The following is a 25,251-nucleotide window of genomic DNA, read 5'->3' as shown; positions in this document are numbered from 1 at the left end:
TTTTTACTTTGTTTTATGTGCTATCTTTTCCAAAATATGTTCCCTCACTTCCTTAAATTAAGCATTGTGACCTTCCAGGTAAGAAATTATTGTTTTTCAGAAATATACTGTATAACATCAAGTTTGCTAATAAAATATCTAGAAAAGCTCTTTCCAACTGTTCTTAAGAAGAACTTTATGATTCAAATACAACTTGGAAACCCCTACATGGTAGTCTATATCCCAATATTATATCCCTAAAAATTGTGTTTACGAGAGGTTTACACCATTTCAATAGATCGTTTTTTTTCATATGTAACCCATATTTCTGTAGTAGTCATCTTAATCTTGTTGGCACCACAAAAGCAGATGCACATAAGAATCAGTAGTTATGTTAACAGGTCAGATAAGAGAGAAAAGGGTTGTTTTTTAGATAAGTAAACTACTGAAATGATTATTTAAGGGACTCTGTTATGATCAGCTCATTGGAAGAAAAAAGTGAAAAAGTGCAGAACTCCCATTCTTATCTGCTGGTAGGTAAACAGAGAAAGCTAAAGTAGGAAGCTACCTCTTAAAAAAAAAAAAAAAAAAAAAAAAAGTGACATTCCTTAGCAAAAATAATAAGGAACTTTCTGTTTTATTTACTCTTTTACTTCTTTTATTTAAGGGAAAATGAAAAAGGTATTTAATAAAGCAAAAATAGATGACAATTAAAAAAATAAAAATCCATCTTTTGTTGTGTGGGTTTTTTTTGTTTGTTTGTTTTTTAGCACTTTACCTATGAATTCATAAAAACCTGGAGAAATAGATAGGTCGTATTATATGGGATGCCAGTCTGATCTGTACTCTCAGTCATCCAAGTGATAAGAAAACAGAATTCTCAGCTTGTCATGGACAGGCCTCATTTGTTTCCTTTTGGTAAATCATTTTTCATCACATAGTAAAGACAGATCTTTCATCTGAAAGTCAGTGAAGAGCTAGCTTCCTGAGTCTGCAGAGAGCCTGCATGGAAACAGTCTAAAAATCGCACGTCTGCATCTAACCAACACAACTACATAATTCATAGTTATTTCATAGCCTTCTCTTTATATGCCAAATACTCCAGTTCCACCTACTGATAAATTCCACCGTGGAAATATGCCTTAAAAGCATAAAAATCTTCAATGGAGCAATAATAAAAGAAAAGGACAAGTGCAATATAAATTTAAGTTAATATCCATACAACAATAGGCATTTAAAATATCAGTTTCCAGTCTGGAATATTATAGAACCCAGAGTCTTTGCCACACAATTTACATCATTTACACAGAACCTTGATAAAAATAGTATTACTCTGAGACACTATGGCATAATTTCACTCTGCCCTTTATGAGATACAAGATGATATTACTCCCTGTAATATATGTCTCACCATTACAAGCTTTTACATTTAAAGAGTTTATAAAGTACACATATTTTAATTGATTTAAACTAATTCTTCTATTTTCCAAGCAATTCTATGATGTAAAATGTTGCTTATGAAGTCAGATTCAATTTAGAAATCAAACTAGAGTAAACAAATTAAATAAAACTCAATTTCTTTAAAAAAAACCTTTACACTACATGTTCAGTTCTAAAAACTAATCCAGAAAATTGCTTCCTGGTTGCAATTCTGTATTTCATAGCTCTAATCTTTATGTTTAATATGACATGATGGCAGTTTATATCAGTAACTGTTACTGTAGCATCAGGTATTATGCTATTGCAAACTGGGGAATATTATGTTGGGAGATAGTTATTGCAGATGAACTTCTGAACATGATACCTATGAGATCTATTTATGACGAGGGCATTTTGATTAGAAAAAACATCTGCCCCTAATCAAATTTAAAGTGGTGACAAGGAGAATAATGTGACCTACGGATTCTGTCTGAAGAGCTCTCAGTCCGTGCAGGAGAGCTGGACACACTGCTGCTTCGATGAGAGGATGGGTGGCTGCCAGGTCTTCGACCCTCTTCAAGAGAAGGAGCAGGAGAAGGACTGTCTGGAACACGTTCCTATACCCCATGAAAAATAAGTTCAAAAAAAGGCATGTTAAAACTAAAGCTTTGTGGCTTCCAAACATAATTTCCCTAAACTGTATCTACCTTCTAGGTCACAACCTATTTTTTTTTTTGCCTCCGTTGAAGCGTCCAGGATTTGCAGAGTATTATCAAAGGAAACTTAACAACTTTAGGACTCTAGATCTAGAATAGATTTTACTATTCAACATTAAAGTTTCTCTCATCTGATCAGGATTTTAAGCCACCTTCCAGACTACTTATAAAAATAAAGCTTTTTTTTTTTTTTTTTTTTTTTTTTTAATCACTCAAATCAGCGTGCCCTTGACCCTATGTCTGAAAGTGTTGTCTAAATGCATCTTGAACTCCAGCAGGCTCAGTGCTATGATCACTGACCTGGGAAGCCTGTTCCAGTGCCCTCTCAATGAAGAATATTTTTCTAATATTCAACCTGAACCTCCCCTGACATGGCTTCTTTCCCTCAGGTCCTGTTGCCAGAGAAAAGAGATCAGCACCTTCCCCCTCCACTCTCATTGTGAGTAAGATGTAGGCTGCCATGTAGGCCCCTCAGTCACCTCTCCTCTAGGCTGAACAAACCAAGTTATGATAGCCGCTTCTCATATGTCTTCCCCTTCACCACCCTTGTAGCCTTGATTTTATTTCTTTACATATTTGCAATCAAATATTGTTCAATGTACTTTGGGGTTTGGGCTATACATTCCATTCGTAGTCATACCTATTTGTAAGTGTTAAATATATGGGATCAAGTTGTACCTACTTACTGACTGTATTATACCATTTTAATCAGTGCTCAGAAGCAGTGACACACAATTCAGCTCTTAGAAGCAAGGACAGTGATACTATAGTTTATCATACAAGCTATTGAGATGATTGGCTAACATACGTGTGTATCCTAATTTCTGTTTCTATTGTTCACATAGAAAAAAACTCCTCTTCTCTAAGCTGAAAAAAACAAGTGATGTCAGCCACTTCTCATAAGTCTTGCCCTCTAGACCCTTCACCATCCTCGTAGCCCTCCGTTGGGGTTTTCTAGTAGTTTTATGTTTTTCTTATATTTTGGCACCCAAAATTGCACACAGTACTTGAGGTGAGACCGCACCAGTGCAGAGCAGAGTAGGACAAATGCTTCCCTTGACCTTGGAATGGTGTGCTTGATGCACCCCAGGATATGGTTGACTCTTTTGGCTTCCAGGGCACACTGTTGTCTCATAATCAAATTCCCATCAACCAAAACCACAGATCCCTCTCCATGGGGCTGCTATCTACTCTCTCATCCCCTGTACTTATATCCAGGACTGCCCTTTCCCAGGTGCATAATCTGGCACTTGCACTTGCTCTTCATATTGTCTTGTTAAACTTGAAGTCCAAATGTCTGCTAAGACTATGAAGCACAAACCTGGAATTAACCACATTTATTCATACATTGTTTTCCATTTTTGGCTTTGTAACTACTTCAAAGAGAGGGAAAAATGCCCACCCACATTTCTCTATCAAGAGGAAAGCATAGCTGGGAGGAGCTAAAATGTGCTTCAAGATGTCCCTTGATTTTGAAAGTTAGAGCATGAGGACTGTGATTGTTTGAACCGCTGTGTGAAAACTGTAGCAGGGAGATACATCCAATATTTACAGTGAACAAAGAGAGATGAGTGCAGAATAGGCCTTCACAGAAAATTCTCTTCCCCTGCAGTTTCCTATTTAGTATTAATAGCTCCCAAGACTCTGTCTTTGCTTAAATCGGTGTGAATTAGGTTGTTTTGGTCAAATAGTGATAAAAATAAATAATTTTTAAAATGGAAATCTAGAGGGAGCCTGAAAATGTTAAACTTTGTTGTTTCTTTCTTTCTTTCTTTCTTTTTTCAATTGAAATCTTGGTTTATAATGAAACTAACAAAGAAGCTGTATACATTGAACTCCTTAAAAGCTTTCAATAATGAAATCATACACAATATGTTTAATAACATATATGAAATCTTCCCAATGCAAATGTTTTAAAGGTGTTTGTTTGTTTGTTTGTTTTTCTGAAGAGAGCGTCATGTTCCTCACACTGTAAATTGCTTTAGCAGAAGTCATTGCTCTTCATGCACAATAGGTAGATGAATATTTATTTTGTTGAATGCATTGTTGAATGCTAGAAACAGCAACACAGCTATCAATAGTAATCAATAGATCCAAGTAAGCTTTATAATAAATATTTGCTAAACTTGAGATTACGATTGCAAAGGGATTCAATGGGCTTATTGATGGAATGGAAGAAGACCTTTCAGAGCAATGTATCAAAACATTTAAGTGGATTCCAATTTAATAGACTAGGATTTTTAAGTCAAAAACATTGATGAGGATAGTTTAACCGCATCATAGCTCTAGGCTTATTATGACTTTGATTGTGTTTATATGTCCATGAACTGGGAATTCAAGAGGAGTGTTATAGTTCAGATGTTTTCCAAATGTAGAAGATTTATTTCTTTAGATCTAAGTGGATTTAAGCATGCACAGTGTACAGATTTGGTATAAATTGAAACACAGTATATCTAATCATTCATTTAATATATAATTTCACTGTTTGGCATGCAATATATTGTTCTTAGAATGGTTTCATTAAAATGAAATCCAGTGAGCATGTAAGATTTGAATACAGAGCTGCAGAGTAAATTAATTTATTTAAAGAGCTTAATTTGTTTATTCTATTTATTTATGTGCGCTTTTACAGCATGTATTATGAGATGGAGAGACCAAAAAGAATGCACAGGACAGAAAAATATAATTATCATGCAAACAAAACAGATAATGAGTTTTATTCACATATAATATGACATAGCAGAAAAAAAAAACTCTATGAGAAAACTATATATACTGGCTTTATCAATTCAATTGTAAAATATCCTTTAACCTAACAAGAAATAGAATTGAACTATGCAGAAATGGGGAATGAATTAATTGAATAACTTAACTAATTTTTTATATCCTTGCTTCATAATTCAATGATCAATAATATAGTCCATAGCAATTTTTTGTCTTTATCAAAGCTAGCTGCAATAATAAAAGGAAATTCTGCTAATAATATAATGAAATCCTCTGTAGCTCTAAAAAGTCACAGTGATAAGCTAATGGTGCTGGAATATCAATATAAGCTGTCTTCCTTACAGCTTACACAGATTTTTGTGTATAAAAGATGGATTCTGTCTGTGGTAAAATATTAACTTTACATTTAGAATGACTTCACTTAAATTTTCTCAGAAAAAGAAATGTGCAAAAATGTATTCAATAAGTAACTCAGATGATCAGAACCTTTTTTGTAACTTCTGCAAAATGTCACTTTTGTACAAGTAAGAAATATATATATATAAACTTGGTGTTAAAATCCTGGCAATAGAAAACATCTAGGATATGGTCCATTGTCCAGTATTTTTCCTAAAACTTGTTCATTCTTAGGACAAACTCAGTTCAACTTAATTAAAGATATTTCTAGAGAATCTGGTGTTGGCTTGTAATGTCATTACACTAATTGTCTTCCAGCAAACAAAACAAACAAGGGAACAAAAAGAAATTGAGTGACTTTATTTCAAATGTTTTGCTAAAAATTTTGCTAATTATAAGAAGAAAACCATGAGGGGTTCAGTTTGAAATAGACAAATCTGTTTGTTGGTATCTCAATGCAGTTTTGACACATTAGATAGATATGAAACTTCAGAGACACTCACTTTCAGGATGAAGGGGCAAGGATCTCAGTCAATTGAGATATTGACAGTAAAGGCAGTGTAGCCGCATCCAAAATGAGATACCTATGGTTTAATTCAACTGCTCATATACAGATATTCAGTGCCATTTGAGACACAGAAGAATTTTGAGATGTCATAGTAAATTGACGTACAGAACCTACAAAAAATCTGGTAGCTTCTGGAGTGGCAGCAAGATGACAAAAACATCCTTGTACATATAGGCTGATAAGATGAATAGATCATAAAACTTAATTGACCACATTTACTAGAAAACAAGAAATGCAGAATTATTTATCACTTGGAAAATATAATCCCTGCTAACCAACTTTTTCTCCGTTGTTTGCTTGCTTACTCATGAGAAAAAGTAGTGTGAACAATTTAGTGCATATGTTGACATTTAAGATATGGCGATCCGACATTTCAAAATATGTAACTCTCAGTTAGGCATCAGAATTGGAGGCTATAATAAGCAAATGGACAATGCACTTCTAAGGGACAAATCTGAAGATTTAGAGCCAAATTTATTTCAATGTTCTTTACAATCTGATACAAATAATGAATTTTAAGTATTTAAGAATCTCATGTTTAACTCATCCAAAAATTCTTCTACCATACTTGGAACATTCACTACAAGGACTACTGTGTTCTTACCTCACTTACCCCACTGATATTACAAGTTACAGACCCTCAATATCAAGTCAATTTTATAAATAACAGAATTGTTCTTGTGAAAAGGTGGTGTTATTTGTTCGTTTGTTTTCCTTTAATTTACAAATAACAGAGATTTTAACAGTTTTGGAAGTTATCTCTACAATTAGAAAACATCCTTTTCTTTTTTTTTTTTTTCCAAGAACATAACCCACAATATAATACTGTCTCAGTCTGTCCAAGTAAAACAGAAATGTACTTATCAACACTCCTCTACATTTTTAAAACAGCTCTTTGCATAGATGCAAAGACTATACTCTAAGATCTCATTCCATAAGTTCCTAAGTAAATTCTTATTAAGAGTTATCTGAAAATATTAGAACCAAAATGATACCAATAGGGTAACCAGAACACCATACATACCTTCTTCCTTATATATGTTTTTTTCTTCTCACCAGGTACTAAAAGGTAGTTATTCAACATTAATCTAGTTGAATAATTTTATTTTCTGCTCCAGCAGCATGCCATAATTCTTTGGAAAGTGCATCCTTACCAGAAGTCTTACCCAAAAACCTACCATCAGGTAAACTTGATGGAGTTCAACTGTTGGTCCCTTTATCACTATCCTAAATTATATATTTCAGGTAATAATTATAGGATTAATCCAACTGCGGCGCTAAGATGATAGACAAGGAAGTATACCTTCTGGGTTTTCACCACTTCAGCCTTCCCACAAACATTCTTTTATTCTTCACCATTCCCATTCCTTAGTGACAAAATTCCAGAATCATTCTAATAAAATTTGAATGTGACTACTAGTCATCCTTTTTAAAATTATTATTATTATTATTATTATTATCTTCTGCATATTTCTCTCCTACAGGTAATTTTAGTCTTTCTCTTTTGTTCTAATTTGCTTCTCTATAAGACTCATCTCTTGGGCTTAGTCATCCTTTAAATTTAGGCACAGACTGAATTTTAGGCATAAAAATGAGATTATCTGAAGAGTTACATCACTATTAATACTACTCAGCTTTCCTGATGCTCTTCAGTGTTGAACAAACTCTTTTAAGGACATTTCTGCTTTAAGTCATGCAGAAGATAAAATCATGTCCAATATTATATTTTTTCAAGTTTGGGTGACTTCCTACTGGGGGAAGGATACATGACAAAAAATGTTCCATACACTGTTAATTTTCAGAATTAATTTAATTTTATTTTGTTTTTTTGGTGGTAAAATTATAATCATCTCTTTCCAAATGACCAAAGCACAGCTTCTTACTCTTTGGTTAACTAACTGACCAATTATGAACTTGAGTTGAAAAGTATGTCAGGAATGGCTTTCTTGTGAAATGACATACTTACTTGTAAATTGTACTAGTTGAAAGAGTGAAAGAAGTGAATCTCTCATTTATTTTTATATTCCTTGAAAACATGACATTTTGCTTTTACAGTTTTATCTTTCCTTGAGCTTTAGCCTACAGTGTTATCTGACTCCAAATTAATGTTTAGTCCAAAGAAGTACAAGATGTTAATAATTATTTCCTAACTTCCTCAGTCACTACTATAAAATTGGTGTTATCAAAATGTCTGAATGCTATAAATTTTTATTTTCTGTTTCCTTTTTTGAATAGCGCTATCAGCTTGTCTGATCTTGCTGATATCTCACTGACGCAAATGTTGTCTTTTTTCTTTTTTCTTTTTCTATTTTTTTATTATGCACATGCTTCTAATCCCAATCAAAATTCACAACTTCAAATGTTTTGTATTGTCATTAATTATACTATTGAGGTTTTCGTTATAATATTTGACTTTTATTTTTCTATTTTTGGGCTTTTTCATCTGCATTTTTTCCTTGTTTCTATCTTACTGTTCCCATCATGATACTGATAACTGATAACACAAAATGTAGAAAGTGATTAATAGACAAAAGACTACAGATTTGTTTGATTTGTATTTCTCTGTTTACTGCATGATCATTGGGAATATCAGCAGAAGATAACTGGCCAGAAGAAAAAACAGTAAGTACCAAATAATAGGTTAACTGTTATTTCAACCAAATCCCTTGAAATCATGGTCTGTACATTAAGCATAGTCAGGCAGTGACTTTCACAGGCCATAACAGATTTAAAAAGAGAGAGGGAGAGAGGCTTGCCGTCCTAGTGAAACCAGCACAGCAACTGGTATTGGAATCATGATGAAGCAGGATCATTTCTGAAAGTGTCACTGAGTTTCTGGATTCTGTGTGTCCTCATTAAAATGTCCTGACAAGTCTTTCGGAATCCCTTCTTATTTGAGTGCATCCTTTCAACTGAATTCATAAATTATATTTTGCCTTGGAAAATACATATTTGGACTATATATATATATATATTCCTATATGGTATACAATGCGCATAGGCATTTATGTATGCAGCATGAAAACACATAGACATGCAGAAAACTTCTTCAAATTGAATTATCACTTTCTTATTGGCAGGCTGAACAGACTTTTCCTCCTTTTTTTCCCCTCTCTTCTTTTGAAAATTAGGTCTTACTTGAAAAATAAAAACATTTAAGAAAAAGAAGCAGTGGTATGAATTCATTCCTCAAGGTCAATCAAAACTGTAGATCCAGCCAAATACCAAGAATGAGATTCATCTAGCTAAATGTAGTTATCTACAGTACAAATGTCTACATCTGAGCTCACCTTAGACTTATTGTTTACTCATGCATTTATGCTTCCAAGGTACAATTCACCTCATTCTATAAAGTAGATATCTAAAAAAGGTCCAATGAGTTGTGCCTTAGAAGACAGCAAAATTAATCCCATCCATTGTACCTCGTGGTCATTTTAAATCAAATTAATCTTACATCACATACATAGTTCTCTGTTACACATATGCAAATTGACAAGCAGAAAAAATATATATATACTACCTTCTCTGTATCATGTGAGATATTTATCTGTAGATATTTATTTTACATTACACAAATCACTTCACATAAGAATACTGTTTAAACAGTAATAGAATCCCGAATTATACTAACAAAGACATTATTACCAATTACATGCCAGGTACACAGGAACCATCCTCTAAGTTCATAATAAAACAATCTGTATTAAAAGTTAAAATAAATAATTTTGAATATATAGATTGAATGAATTAATAATTTGAGACACTGACCTCTAATATAAAGCTGATTAAGCTATAATAAAGGAGTTCAGCTACACTTTGACCTAAGATCTTCTTACACTAAATGAACAAACAGTGCTAGAAGTGTTCATATACATATTTATGTAAACTCGATAAAAGAAAGATTCTGACTAGCTTGGTGATTTTCTCTATTATGCACAAGTTCATAAGTATATTTTTAAGATATACTATTATCTGTGGTCACAACAAAAAGAAAATTAAATACTAATGTTGTATAATATATGTAAAGCTTTTAAATTATATCACAGATTTCATGTTTGTTTTTCCAGTCTAAACATATGAAGCTAGATATTTTAAGAGCTAATAAGCTAATAAGGGTTCTTAGATTTAGTTTAGACTACTCATAGCAGAGTATTTGCTTTACTATTAGTAGCAGTAAATATGTACCACTACTTATTTTTTATATATAAATATTAAATCAAAATTCTCTTTATATGAAGAATTATGTCATATGTATCAGATAATGAAGAAATGAAAACAGCTTCAATCACAAATTCAAGAAAATCACTTTAAAGTAACATCAACACGCAAATGTCTCTAGAAATAATAGGTTATCTGAAAAATCAGGCTTTTCTCATTAGGCATTCCAAAAAGGTCAATTCTATCAATTTGGCGTATAATTATTTTTGTCTCCATAATTTTCTGTAAAATGAATATAGTATACTTCATGTTGCAACCACCACTCTTTGAGCATTACATTCCTGTAAGGCACAGAAGTGTCCATAGAAAACTTCTGCATTCAGCACAGGATTCAGAAAAAAAAAGTAAGTTAAATGAGACAGACACTGATTTAAAAAAATAAAATAAAATTCAAATGCTGAACAACTAACCATTCACTGAATGAGGTAGGGGTTCTGTGGAAAAATATAATATGATATTATGAATTTAAAATTGTACCATAACACTACTAAATGGAATGTCATCACTTTAAAGTTGTAGGGGCATTCTAGTACTTCCTAACATTGTCTTTTACCATGGTCCTTTAACATGAGCTTCGGATGTTATTTTATTCAATGTATCCAGAGAGACACTTTTAAAGATTTTTCAGTATATATTTGTTCAGTATATATTTGTTCAGTATATATATATTCAGTATATATTTTCAGTCCGATATCAGGAGACAATTCTGGCAGTCTTCTTAAGTTTATAGTACAGGAAAATTCTACTTTGTTAGTAACAACTGTGGAATGGTTTTCTATCCAGGATGTCTAATTGTATTTTCAGGGTACTTCCTATGCCTTTTTCTCTACAGGGTTATGTGTCAGCCAATGTTAAGAGATAATCTAATACCATTAAAAAATAATAAAAATAAAAATAAAAGCACCATTTCCATAACTGGAAAATAAATTATCAGTAAACTCTTCTACACTGAAATACTGTGGTCAATATCTTTTAGGATTAAAACTCTGCACTAAACTCAAGGCTATTCACACAGTAGTCATAGAAGATGTCTGCAGTCCCTTTCTCTGCTGTCTACACCGTCAATGAGTGAACCTGTTCATTTTTTTCTTAGAGTCACCTTCCTTTCATGTCCACTCTGAACTTCCTCACCACTACTCTCACTTGAAACATGTAAAATGTACTTTGTTCCTATGTCATTGTATGGCAGTTTAGTATTTCTTCTCTTGGTCTATTATTTGGACTTTCTGGCAGCAATTACAGGCAAATATATATATATATATAGGAACACCAAATATATTAATAGTAACACACATGTATTGTCGGTGAAAAATGGAAAAGTAGAAGAATGTTAAAATAAAATTTCATGTCAGAATAAAAATTTGTATCAGCCTATAAAATCAACTGTCAACTGCTATCTTAGTTTATTCATTTCATTGTCCATTTCTGCTACTGGATGACAAGAAGGCAATCAGTGCTGTGATATATTTAGAGAATTAGAAAAATTTAGTTTCATGTATTTAATATGCGGTGGAAAACTACTGTGCCACTGGTTGCTATTTCAAATGAAGTTATTATTTACTTTGTGTGTGTGTGTGTATGTTTTGTTTGCTTGTTTGTTTTTTCCCCACTTTATTCTTAATTTTTTCCCATAACTATTAGTAGTATTCCATGGGCAAAGTGTAATTTTTGATTCTGGCATTCTGCTCTGTTCTAACTATCAGAGTAGAATTTTTCATTTTGCTATTAATATAAGGCATGTACTTTATATTTTCATATATCCTTCTCCTGACTAAAAAAAAAAAAAGAAAAATTATGTAGTGAATCTGCTAACAATCCGAGCCTTTGAAACCATGGGAAGGTGATGAAAGCCACCTCATATCTAAAGCATCCCCAGGTCACAGCTGTCACACCACTACTGCGGTCACAATCTGCTGTCCCTGCTTGTTGTTGCTCTCCTTTTATTATTCCAACTCATATATCTAAACATTCCATTACCAAACAACATCTAATGTTTGTCTTATGTTCGAAAGGGCAAAAAACTCTTCTGAAATATAATTTTGAAGATTTTAGAGCTCTGGGTTCATTGCCAAAAAAAAAAAAAAAATGTGTTGAGTGTTGCTTTCTAAGTTTTCCCTTATAATTTTATCTTTGTCTCATCTCATGAACACAGCAGGATAAAATATTTGGTTAATACATGATCTCAGCTTTATTCCACCTTCTTATCATGAAGAAATGAAATATTATCCAGTAATAGAAAGGCATTTGAAGCTTTGTGAGTTTAAAGATAACAATACTAACTGCGAACTCAGTGAATTGGAAAGAAAGGTCAGCAAGTCATCCACTGTGGCACTGTTCACAGTCAGTTATATCCAGTAAACCATGATATTTATAAGCTGAAGACTCCTATTTTCTAAGACTGAATTTTGTTTCCATTTACTTAATTAGATATGGTAACTCTGGATTTACTTTTAAGAGTAGAAATTTCTCATAGGTCATCTAACTTTAGAGTTTAAATTTATCTTGTACTCTAATTTCAAATCTACACTGACATTTCAGGTTATAAAGATGAACTCAACGATGAGTGATTCACAGTCCTTTTAAATCAGTTTCTCGAAAATTGTAATTGAGGAAAAGTATTTAAGTAAACCAAGGTTAAAAGATCTATCCAGAAGATAATGAAAACCAAATGAACAAACAAACAAACAAACAAACAACAACAACAAACTAAAAATGTAGCAGTATAAGGAAAATATTATTCTAATAACAAACACTCTTGTAAAAGAGAGCAATTTCACTATTTATCCATTCCTACAAAAATAAAGAAAAAGCAGGTTTGACCTTCTCACTTACGTTTTACTTATTTATTTTAGTTGTAGCAGAAGCTATTATTCATTGCTAGTGCAAGGTTCAGGAAGTATGCTGATTGAAGTTGGCTTCTCAACTTCTCAGTGCATATAATTCAACAGGCTCTAAACTCACAGCCTCTGATTATTTCTAGTGAGGGAAAGGTAAATTTCCAGTAATGTTATTTCCATGCTAATGGGAAGAAACCCCCCCAAACAATGACCTTGTGCTTTTATGTTGATCAGATTTTGTTTTCAATCCAGTTCAGTATTAAAAAATAGGAGCATAATAGGCTGTGTTCTCTCTATCCACACGACTATATTCACCTACTGAGCAAGTGGGGTGCAAGCGTGTTGGGGAGCAAGCTCTCTGGGCTGATTACCAGGGCTTTAAACTAGGTTTGACGGGGGTAGGGAGGGGAGCTAAAAGTGACAGAGAAGGGCTGGGGGAAGTCGTCACTACTGTCACGGTTGAAGACAGGGAAACACCTCTGAGCTCTCCCATAGGACTGGCTGAGGGCTCCTCAGAGAAGGAAGTGTTCCCAACGCCCCTTCTGGTTTCTTCTTCTTGCATCCCCCCAGGGGTAACTGCACCTGCTGCTTCCCTAAAGTGCCTCTACACCAATGCACAGAGCATGGGAAATAAACAGGAGGAGCTCAAGATCTATGTTCGGTCACAGGGCCACGATCTCCTTGCGATCACTGAGACGTGGTGGGACAGCTCGCATGACTGGAATGCTGTCATGGAGGGCTATGTCCTCTTTAGGAAAGACAGGCTGGGGAAGCGAAGGGGTGGGGTTGCCCTTTATGTGAGGGAGCAATTAGAGTGTACCCAGCTCCACCTGGGGGAGGGTGAAGGACAAGTGGAGAGCTTGTGGGTGAGAATTAAGGGGTGGGCTGGTATGGGGGACACGGTGGTGGGGGTCTACTACAGGTCACCAGATCAGGAGGAGGAGGTTGACGAGGCCTTCTACGAGCAGCTGTTAGTAGCCTCATGATCATGAGCACTGGTCCTCATGGGAGACTTCAATTACCCAGACATCTGCTGGGTAAGCAACTCGGCCAGGCACATGCAGTCCAAACAGTTCCTACAATGCGTTGAGGATAATTTTCTGATGCAGGTGGTGGAGGTGTCGACGAGGCGGGGGGTGCTCCTGGACCTTGTTCATACCAACAGGGATGGCCTTGTTAGGGATGTGAAGGTTAGGGGCAGCCTGGGATGCAGTGACCATGAGATGATGGAGTTCCAGATAGAACTAGGCAGAGGAAGTAAGGCTAAAAGCAGGATTGCTACCCTGGACTTTCGAAGAGCCAACTTCAACCTCTTCCGGGACCTGCTTGGGAGTATCTCATGGGCTAGGTTGCTAGAAGGCAAGGGTGCTTGTGAGAGCTGGGCTACATTTAAGCAGCACTTCTTCCATGCTCAGGATCAATGCATCCCGAAGAATAGGAAATCGGGGAAGGGGGGCAGGAAACCTGCGTGGATGAGCAAGGAGCTCATCGATAGGATCAAAAGGAAGAGGAAGGTCTATGAAATGTGGAAAAAGGGCCTGTCCTCTTGGGAGGATTATCGACATGTTGTCAGGGCCTGCAGGGACGCAACGAGGAAGGCTAAAGCCCATCTAGAGATGAGGCTTGCTAAAGAGATAAAGGATAATAAGAAGGGTTTTTTCAAGTATGTAAACAGCAAGAGGAAGACTAGGGATAATGTGGGTCCCTTGCTGAACGAGGGGGGGGTACTGGTCACGGAAGACGTCGAGAAGGCAGAGGTACTGAATGCTTTCTTTGCTTCAGTCTTTGCTTCAAGGACACTCCCCCGGGACTCCTCGCCCCTGGCAATAGGACAAAGGGTCTGGGAAATGGAGGGCTCCCCCCTGGTGGACGTGAGAGTGGTTCGGGAGTGTCTGAGTGGGCTCAACGCACACAAATCCATGGGTCCCGATGGGATGCATCTGTGTGTGCTAAGGGATCTGGCAGATGTGATTGCCGAACCGCTCTCTATCATCTTTGAAAGGTCCTGGAGAACGGGTGAGGTGCCTGAGAACAGGAAGATAGCCAATGTCACTCCAGTCTTCAAGAAGGGCAGGAAGGAGGATCCGGGAACCTACAGGCCAGTCAGTCTCACCTCTGTCCCTGGAAAGGTGTTGGAGCAGCTTGTTCTGGATGCCATCTCCAAGCAATTGGAAGAGAAGAATGTTACGAGGAGTAGTCAGCATGGATTCACCAAGGGGAAGTCGTGCTCGACCAGCCTCATTGCCTTCTATGATGGCATCACCAGCTGGGTAGATGGGGGGAGAGTGGTGGGTGTCATCTACCTTGACTTTAGCAAGGCTTTGATACTGTCTCCCATGACATCCTGCTAGCAAAGCTGAGAAAGTGTGGGATAGATGAGTGGACAACGAGATGGGTTGAGAACTGGCTGACTGGCCAAGCTCGGAGGGTGCTGATCGGCGGAACAGAGTCTGGCTGGAGGCCTGTGACTAGTGGTGTTCCCCAGGGGTCGGTGCTAGGTCTGGTCTTGTTCAACATATTCATCGACAACCTTGATGAGGGAATAGAGTCTGCCCTCAGCAAGTATGCTGATGACACAAAGGTGGGAGGAGTGGCTGACATGCCAGAAGGCTGTGCTGCCATTCAGTGAGACCTGGACCGGCTGGAGAGATGGGCAGGAAGAAACCAGATGCGGTTTAATAAGAGCAAGTGTAGAGTCCTGCACCTGGGAAGGAACAACCGGAAGTATCAGTACAGGCTGGGGGACAACCTGCCGGAGAGGATCTCTGCGGAGAAGGACCTGGGGGTCCTGGTGGATGACACGTTGACCATGAGCCAGCAGTGTGCCCTGGTGGCCAAGAGGGCTAATGGGATCCTGGCATGCGTTAAAAGGAGTGTGGCCAGCAGGTCAAGGGAGGTGATACTCCCCCTCTACTCTGCCCTGGTCGGGCCTTACCTGGAGTACTGTGTCCAGTTCTGGGCTCCCCAGTACAAAAAAGAAAGGGATCTCCTGGAAAGAGTGCAGTGGAGGGCCACAAAGATGATACGGGGCCTGGAGCATCTTCCCTATGAAGAAAGGCTGAGAGACCTGGGTCTGTTAAGCCTAGAGAAGAGAAGACTGAGAGGGGATCTCATCAATGTGTAGAAATATCTGAGGGGTGGGAGACAGAAGGATGTATCTAACCTCTTCTCAGTGGTTTGTGGGGATAGGACAAGGGGCAATGGCCACAAAATAGAACACAGGAAGTTCCACACCAACATGCAAAAAAACTTCTTCACAGTGAGGGTGATGGAGCACTGGAACAGGCTGCCTAGAGAGGTTGTGGAGTCTCCTTCTCTGGAGATATTCAAGGCCCATCTGGACGCCTACGTGGGCAGCCTGCTCTGAGGAACCTGCTTTGGCAGGGGGGTTGGACCCAATGATCTTTCGAGGTCCCTTCCAACCCCCACAGTTCTGTGATTCTGTGATCTTTCCTAGGCAAAAGCAGAGGACATGAATCTAGAGATATGGTGAACCACAAAGAGGCTGAAGAGTAGGAAAGTACGTACCAGTTCCTGAGCCCTTAAAGAATTACTGAAATACTTTTATGCAGCAAGATGTGAGTTTTGTTATGACAGCTTATCACTCTTTTATTCATGTATTTACCGTTAATATGAATGTGTTGTGGGTAATATGCTACAGGTCTTGACTGAAGATACAGAAGTGCTTAGATAATGTCTCCTTCAGATTCAATGTAAGTGTCCCCAAACCATGAACTTAAATGCATAAATATTTTTTTAAAAATGCATTTCACTTCTGAGTGAGAATACACTTCATAACCTGTCCATTTAAAAACACTTAATTATAAATCCCCATCTTTCCAATTATTGGTTATGTGCAAACCAGATGGGAACATCAAACCTGTTTTGTTAAATAATGTGCTAAATGTTATGAGAGAAGCTGCAAAAAAGTTAGTTGCTACAATGAAGACTTTTGTAGCATAAATATACAATTGTTGAATTTTCATAGATATATAAGAGAAGATAAAGAGATGATAAATACTGATGATTATTTATACAAGCATATGCTTAAACAATCAATATTTTGGGGAAAAAAAAAAGTTACAAAATCCTGCTAAAATATTTCAAACTTAAAATCAAAATTTGCTGGGTATTTTCAAGTTCTTCAACTAGATTAGACCAAATCTATCTTTCTACCTAAATGAGCTACAAGAATGAACTTGTTTAGAAGTTAAAGAACTCTGGGATACGGAAAATCTTCTGGCATGGCACTGTCTATGGTTAAAATAATATACATAATTGCATAATCACAAAGTCTCTCTTTCAGAGTCCAATATTTTTAAACCTATTAGACAGATTTAAATTAGATGAATAAGAGTTACATCTCAGTTAAGTGCTTCCAGGGGCATTATATTCCCATAACGGGGTTAGATCTAAGAACACACCAGGCCCACTTCCTACTGCCTCCTTTCCACAAGTGTTTTTTTCTTTTTTTTCTTTTTTTTTTTTTTTTCCTCCTAACCTGGGAGCTATGTTGCATTCCAAATGCAACTGTTTGTCAAAGTTTTGAAAAGAAAAGTTACAAATACTAGTGAAGATCAAATTTTGAATTCTTATATATGAAATAAAGTAGCTTACAGATGATGAAAGAAAGGGAAATACTAGGAAAAATAATGAAAACAAAGTTTTGTTGCCAAAGTAATTCATAATTCTCAAGTGTAGTTTTGCATGAGCTCCTCCTTCAAAACATTTGTAGCTCCTGATTTGAAGGTCCAACAGATTTTACATTTACCCAGATCTTTTTAAAGGGATTGTATTAAATGACAGTTTTCCAACATAGCTGTAAAATGTCAAATAACCTTGCCACTACATTTTTTGTTTGTTTGTTTTCTAATGTAAGGAAGTTATGTAATTTCACAAAAGTAACTAGCAAAAGTAACTTTTTTGTATCTTGTGTACTAGAACTAAAGAAGGATAAAGATGCCAAATGTAAATATCCGACAATGTCAAATCAAATAATAAATATCTGGTAGTAAGAGAAAAAAGCTTTTAAAATATATACAGATCAAAATACAGATCCTCAGTCAAAAAGGGAGAAGACTCCATACCTCTGATAAATAAATCGCTGACCAAATTAATTTGGGATGGAGAAGGGGCTAGACTGCTACTCTTATAGGCAATGAAGTCTAAAATGGGTAGACATTTTCAGATTGAGAGGTCTCTACAGTACTATTATTATGGCCTGGAGATTATTGGGTCTATTTGGTGTAATTTTATTACATTCTGTTCCAGCATTTGGCAATTTAGAGACAAAGTATTAAGCCTTTCAGCCTTCTTCAGATGCTTTGCAGCATTTCAGTTCAAATGCTTAGAATTACAAATTGGAAGAACAGACAGACTCCATCTTTGTTTATTCTAATTTAACAATGAAATAATGTCTTACTTGATATCTTGAGGAACATGTCATTAGATTACAGGCTATTAAATATGAGAAACCAGAAAGCTTTGTAATCTGTATGAAAAGCGCTCAACTTGAGCATTATTTTAATAGTTATGATTATGATATGGGAGAAGAGAAGGTAGAACTGGTGACCAGTAGCCAACTGTTCTCGGAGCTACGTATTGACTTTATGACTTACCTTGTAACATCTGATACCTACCCATCTTTGTAATACTTACGATGGCTTTGAGTGTGCTAGATTTATTTTGTTTTATTTTTAATATACTTACCTTAATAACAGATGTCTCAACTCTGGATGGAGGACTCTGCACTTGTGCTGCTGCTGCCATGTTGGCAATGGTACTAAGGTGATTCATCTGGCTCATAGCCATTGTGACAGATGCTGGAGGTAGGCTCACAGGAATTAATGGGTGGGGCATCATCATAAAAGGAAGTTCCAGTCCTGGTGGGGAAAAAATAAATGCAAATAGGATTACTTCTTTTCTCTCTCTCTCTATATATATATTATATATATATATAAATTATTTTTTTTCTGTTTTCTCCTCATGGACAATATTCAACTAATGGATGACAAGATGGGTCCTATATCAGGACAAAGCAGCAATGTGTCTTCTTTTCTGGGATGTGCATGTGTAAATCACTAGCAACCATGAAAGGTTTTTAGATACAAGTAGAGCCTATTAGACATCTTAGTTTGTTCATATTAGTGTAATGTTGTACTCATTGATGAGCAAAGGCTGTGTATTTTTTCTAATATCTACTGTAAAGTGCCTTAGCAATGCATTACCGTGCCACTTATACACTGGTTAATAATTATTTTAAGTATCAATTTTATTGCATACATATTTGTTCTTTATCAACTCCACTTCTCCTGCTAGAACTTTGAAGGAAGTATTCCAATATCCCCCATAACTTTGACTTTTTGATAGCCTATTTATGTAAACACAAAATAAAGACAGGAATTGGAACACTGCTGTTGTTAGTGCTGAAAGTTGTCAACCCGTACCATTTGGCAGAAGGTGATTCTGTTCAAGAGGGTTGAGAGGATGGCTAACTGGAACATTATGCTGTCCAGGCAAGTTGGGGTGGTTAACAGAGGACTGTGATCCCTGGGTAGGGGGAGACTGAAGTTTTTCTTTATCCCAAGAACCATCACTGCTGCCTGTGGGGAATGAATATATATTATTTGGATGAAGAAAAACTCCAAATTTTTAATGTCTGAATTTGCAAGGAAGGCCAGCAATTTAACCTTTCTTGCAAGTGGCAATTTTTATTTATTTATTTATTTATTCAATACGTGGGCTGGGAGAAGGGCAATTTATTTTTCTTTTCTGTTGTTGTTGTTGTTGGTAGTGGTATTGTGTTTTTGGTTTTATTTATTTTTTTGTGTGTGGTGGTGGTGGTGTGTTTTTTTTTCATCTGCTGAAAAAGATAATGCAAGGATAACTTATTGAGTTAGAGCACAGACCTAAAAGTACTATAGTGGTGTTCAATCACATTAAATTTGTGTCTGATGTATTAATGTTTTTACATATACTTTTGCCATTCATAGCAAATAAAACCATATGTGGCATTTGTTTTATATGTGTTTATTATATCTAAAAAAAAAAAAAAAGAAAAAAGAAAAGTTTTGTCTATTATGCCAATTAAATTTTAAACTACATTCATATTTCTTCCTTTATTTGTGAATGAACAAACATTATAGGAATTAACTAAAAGATTCATTTATTGAACATGCTTGGGTGACATTTCTTTGTTGTATATTAAATTTTTATTTTGTATTATTAAAATGTAAGGAAATATTAATTGATTCCTGCAGTCTTTTGCTAGTGGAATGGGCTAACAGCAAGGAAAAGTGTGGACAAAAAAGGGTTGAGATGAGCAATAGTTCATGTAGTTGAGCATTTTTTGCTGGGCTCCTGATAGAAAATACCCATAGAACTAAATGGAACAATAGCATTAAAGGACAATAAAAAATATTAACCTTTACGGTTTTGTATAGTAGAAGTGGAAAATCCTTTCTTAAGACATTATTTATGCTGCATATTCATGTGTAATGCTCAGATTGAGTATATGTATGTCTACACATATGAAGACTATTAATAGTGTCTACACACACTATTGTATGTTTGTATATTTATCATATAAAACAAATAAACAATGTTTGAATATATTAATAAATCATTATATCTATGCAATCTCAACAGCCTTAATATACACATCAGCAATATCTGACCTCTTCCTTTTTCATATGGAGTGCAATTTCACCTTCCTGACTGAATGTTTCTGCTGTTTTCATGTGAATTTCTCTTGATAAGGACTTTAGGATAACATTAGTCAAAACCTATTTAATCTATACTCAGTTTATATTTAGCATTGAAGGTTACAATGAAGTGCATATTTCTGAATGTTTTTCTACATCATACTACCTAATAAACAACAGGACCTTGAAAGCAACAGGACTAATACCACCTCCTCCTTACTTCAGTAGAAATTAAGCACATTAGTCTTGACATTTTTCAACATCAATTTCATGGGGATGACAGAAGCACAAAAGTTGGTAGAATTCCAATTTAATTTCTCTACATCTATTAAAAAGCTGATTATAAAAGCTGTACAACATAGTTTATAATGAAAAATACTCCATTATTGCCATGATTTTCTTTCCCTAGCTACTTCATGAAGACAGTTAAGGCTCAATATAAATTCTAACTCATTAACTCAATACTGTCTCAATCCCAGTATAAATTGTTCAGAAGTAGGTAATGAAAATTCAGTCCTAACTCTACCGCACTCAAACACAGCAATTTTATGAAACAGTAAAAAGGATCAACTATATTAGATACTTCTACTACTTTACACGAAATTGTCACCACCTTTATGCAGTGTATATAGCTGAGCTGGTTAATAACTGATTTGAATCTCATCATCACCTCTAATAAGTGAACGTTTTCTTGTATTTTGAGAACTCAGGGACTCTAAAAAACACATGAAACAACTTTCAAACACATATATAATTAAAGGAGCTAAATCCTGGCTGACAAATAAAATCTAAATTTCTTTTTGCACAGTTTCTGCTTATTGCCACTGTGACATTTATATTTCATTTATTCTAAATATTCATCCAAATATGACCCCAGAAATGAGAGTTAAACAGAAAATCCATTCACCTCACTTAATTTAAGCTGTTGATGCAAATATGTACTCGATAGAAGAAGACAGGTAGTTCCAAAGGGTCATTCATCCCATCTTTCGTACATGTACACAAATAATAAAGCTCTTTGTATGGTGCTTAGGGCTTCATTAAAAAACAGCCACCAAAAATCTGACTAATATTGAGCAGGAACAAGCCCAATCTAAATATTTACACCTGTTAAATAAAGGTCAAAGAAAGAACTTTGTTCTGGCAAATGAAGTATCAGAGTACATCTGACTTGTCCATGCTGCTCTTATTTCATGCTGGATGCAGACATCTGTCCTGCTGTGTCTAATGTGAAGCCAGCATAAGCCCTGTGTGTTGGCTAGTTTAACACAAGTGGGACTATACTGCAATTCAGATGCATACCAGTACCAGTACTGCCCAGTAACGAGGTAATGCCTACACATACAAGAGATGAAGAAGGAAATAACATAAGAGACAAATGGAGTGAATGCCCTCAGGGCTTGCCTTGATCTTTACAGTAAATGCAGAGAAAGCATTTACAAATGGATTAGACTTAGATAGCTTATGTAAAATGAAACTGTGTCAATATGTCTTGCTTTTGTAGCTACAAACTCTCCAATCCTCACCATCCACTGGAAAAAAAAAAAAAAAAAAAAAAAGATATTCAATTTGTAAAATATATTTCACACCTAGCACACCTAGAGCAAAGTTCTTGAATTTACATGTACAGTTATAGTATTCTTAACAAAGAGATCATTTTACAAATCTTTTAAACACTTTAAAAAACAAACAAACAAACAAACAAACAAACTTTCCCATCGAAAGATGTTGACATACATATGTACTCTACATATATGAATACATGCAATATGCAGAATATATTATTAAGTATTATGAATCTTTGTTAATATGATAAGCATGGAAGTTTTCTGCATTTCAATTTCATAGAGCTGGTGAACTCCCAGTAATAAGATATTTTTCCTATTTATTAACAGGACCATCTACACTACAATTAATTTCATGTTACATGCTGATGTTTGATATGGAGATAGAGTCAATTCTATTCTAACCTTTCATAACCTGGTCAAAAAATTTTGCACAGTCAGTCATAGATTGCCAATTAGGCACTGATTAGGTGGCCCAGAAAATAAATCTTTTTAAAATCAAAATTCCTTTCTGCCTCCAAAGTACAGTGTCTATTCTTTTAGACTGATACCAAAACCAATACTAAATTGGAATAGATAAGTCTCAGAAAGCAAAGTATCGAAGGTAGTGTCTAGTCAGTTACAGATTTCTTCATACTTGTAGTCCAGCATCATCTGTCAAGATTTGTTTACAATGAAAATGATTCATAGACAGAATCCAATCCATAACATTAGAAACTACTTTCAAACTACACGCTGCTGCACTACTTAACACTTTAAATGGACAGACATGAAAACAAATAGTCTTGGCCATTTGCTGTGTGTTTCTTACATTAGTTAAGCATAACAAATTTCCTCTTAGAGGAAACAGTTATTTTCATTAATGTCAAAGCAAAATAAGTGTTATTCCTTAGACACTACTCACCGTCTGTACAATTAAGTGCAAGCCACCAGTTCTGTCACTTTTTACATTTGATTTGGACTTAATGTATACAGTGGTTTCAAAGAGTATTAAAAATTTGTTGCCTTCTTCCTCTTCACTTGTTGCCCTGATGGAGACTTATGTTTTTCCAGTTTCCATCAGTAGTTGACAAGTCTTTGTAATAGGATTAAAAGCTTGGACACCTGATATCCCTGGGTGCTGCAGTTCACCCTTATAAAAGCTGTTTGCTTTAAATTGAGGGAAAATCATTTTTAGTGGCATAATTAATTAAATTATGCAAAGTATTCTAGATTCAGCATAACCCTTTCTGAAGCAGCAATTGGAAGCTCTACATTGCATTCAAACTGCATTTCAATTCATGCTGCACCAAGTTGACAAGAGAGTAGTGTTTTCAAGGCTTTGAAGCACAAGGGACACAATTTTGAAATGTATATGCTTCACATTAACTGCTCAAATTCCACACATGTGCACTCAAATAGGCAATTCAGTAGCCAACTATGTTGTTCCTGTGCTGTAGTATTAATATAAGCATTCAAAAATTTGAAATTCAAGTTCCAAGTGTAAGTAGCTATTTAAAAAACGTGTTCAGAGTGTCTCATATTTACTCATCACAGTCTGATGGAACAAAAATAATGATGTGTTTTCATAATTTAAAAGACTGATTAAAGAATTTGGTGTTTCCCCAACAATCAACATTTTGGCACATATTTTCCATAATGTAAGCTACCTTCTCTAATAATCAGAAGTTATACAACAAACCATTATTTGTACGCTGAAGTGGACAGGTAAAAATGTGATGCATGGATTATTTGTATTCATTAGGAGCACCATTAGGTAGCTAAACATGGTAATAATAAATTAAAATAATTCTGGACCGGAAAGTAATGCCGCCAAGAAAATGAAGCAGAAAACTAGGCTGTACACTGTCAGCCTTGCAAGCAAACTGATCTAAGAATATCAGATTAATTTTTAGAAACCCATCTCTTATTTGCTTATCTTTTCTCATTCTGTCCCCATTAACATTCAGCTTGTCTCAATTAGGTTTCCTATATGTCTCAATTAAGTTTCCTATAATGGTGAAGGGCCTGGAGGGGACGATGTAGGAAGAGCGGCTGAGGTCACTGGTCCTGTTCAGCCTAGAGAAGAGGAGGCTGAGGGGGGACCTCATCACAGTCTAGAACTTCCTCACGAGGGGGAGTGGAGAGCGGGTGACCTATTCTCCATAAACACCAGTGATATGACCCACGGGAACAGGGTGAAGCTGAGGCAGGGGAAGTTCAGACTAGATATCAGGAGGAGATTTTTCACTGGGTGGTTGTGCACTGGAACAGGCTCCCCAGTGAAGTAGTCACTGCACCAAGCCTGTATGAATTTAAGAAATGTTTGGACTGTGCACTAAGTCACATGGTCTAAACTTTTGGGTAGACCTGTGCGGTGCAAGGAGTTGGACTTGATGATCCCTATGGGTCCCTTCCAACTCGGAGTATTTTATGATTCTATGATTCTATGTAAGCTAAGCATTTTAGTTCCCTTTATAGGCAGTAGGGATATAGCCAAGTTCTAGAGAACTGTTGAGCTCATTCCATAGGAAACAGCTATCTTTGGTCAGTTGAATCTGAATCTTTGGTTTTGGTGACTGCAGTGACTTCTCCCGGACTCAACTCACACCTAAACACACACCACCTGAGACAGCTAAAATAATTTCAGACATTCTTATAGGATAGATGATTACAGCACAGTACCTGCAGGAGACCCCAAGGTCATCTAGAGATAGAGGTCAGGCACTCTAGATATCTAAGATAGCAGTAGATACATACCTATGTCTAGGCAACTGAGTCAGGCCTGTCTTGATTTTAGGTGGATTTTAGAAATTAAAACCAGGGCTACAAAGATGGTGAAGGGTCTAGAGGGGAAGATGTGCAAGGAACGACTAAGGTCACTTTGCCTGTTCAGCCTGGAAAAGAGGAGGCTGAGGGGGGACCTCATCATGGCCTACAGCTTCCTCACGCAGGGAAGTGGAGGGACAGGCGCTCATCTCTTCTCTCTGATAACCACCGATAGGACCTGAAGGAATGGTTTCAAACTGAGACAGGTTGTATATTGGGAAAAGGTTCTTCACTGAGAGGGTGGTCATGCACTGGAACAGGCTCTCCAGGGTCTTAGTCTTGGTACCAAGCCTGCCAGGGTTTAAGAAGGGTTAGGAC

At 36.0% G+C, this 25,251-nt stretch overlaps 1 protein-coding gene across 8 annotated transcripts in view; it reads right to left on the bottom strand.

The window, feature by feature from the left end:
* The window catches only part of DACH1 (dachshund family transcription factor 1), a 386,987-nt gene that overhangs the window by 121,429 nt on the left and 240,307 nt on the right, over positions 1–25,251 (bottom strand). For 5 of the 8 annotated variants that reach the window (XM_035320813.1, XM_035320794.1, XM_035320822.1 and 2 more), the window contains exons 4-6: positions 19,304–19,459; positions 18,567–18,739; positions 1,880–2,015 (exon numbers count right to left, since the gene is read on the bottom strand). In XM_035320813.1, the coding sequence (XP_035176704.1) occupies positions 1,880–2,015; positions 18,567–18,739; positions 19,304–19,459 (465 nt within the window). The remainder of the gene's footprint in view (positions 1–1,879; positions 2,016–18,566; positions 18,740–19,303; positions 19,460–25,251) is intronic. The other 3 variants (XM_035320834.1, XM_035320850.1, XM_035320842.1) reach the window with 1 other exon arrangement.

Source organism: Oxyura jamaicensis, chromosome 1, assembly GCF_011077185.1.
Source record: "Oxyura jamaicensis isolate SHBP4307 breed ruddy duck chromosome 1, BPBGC_Ojam_1.0, whole genome shotgun sequence".
Taxonomy (NCBI): Eukaryota; Metazoa; Chordata; class Aves; order Anseriformes; family Anatidae; genus Oxyura; species Oxyura jamaicensis.
The sequence above is the reverse complement of the archived record's forward strand: the minus strand, read 5'-3'. Positions and strand labels throughout refer to the sequence as shown.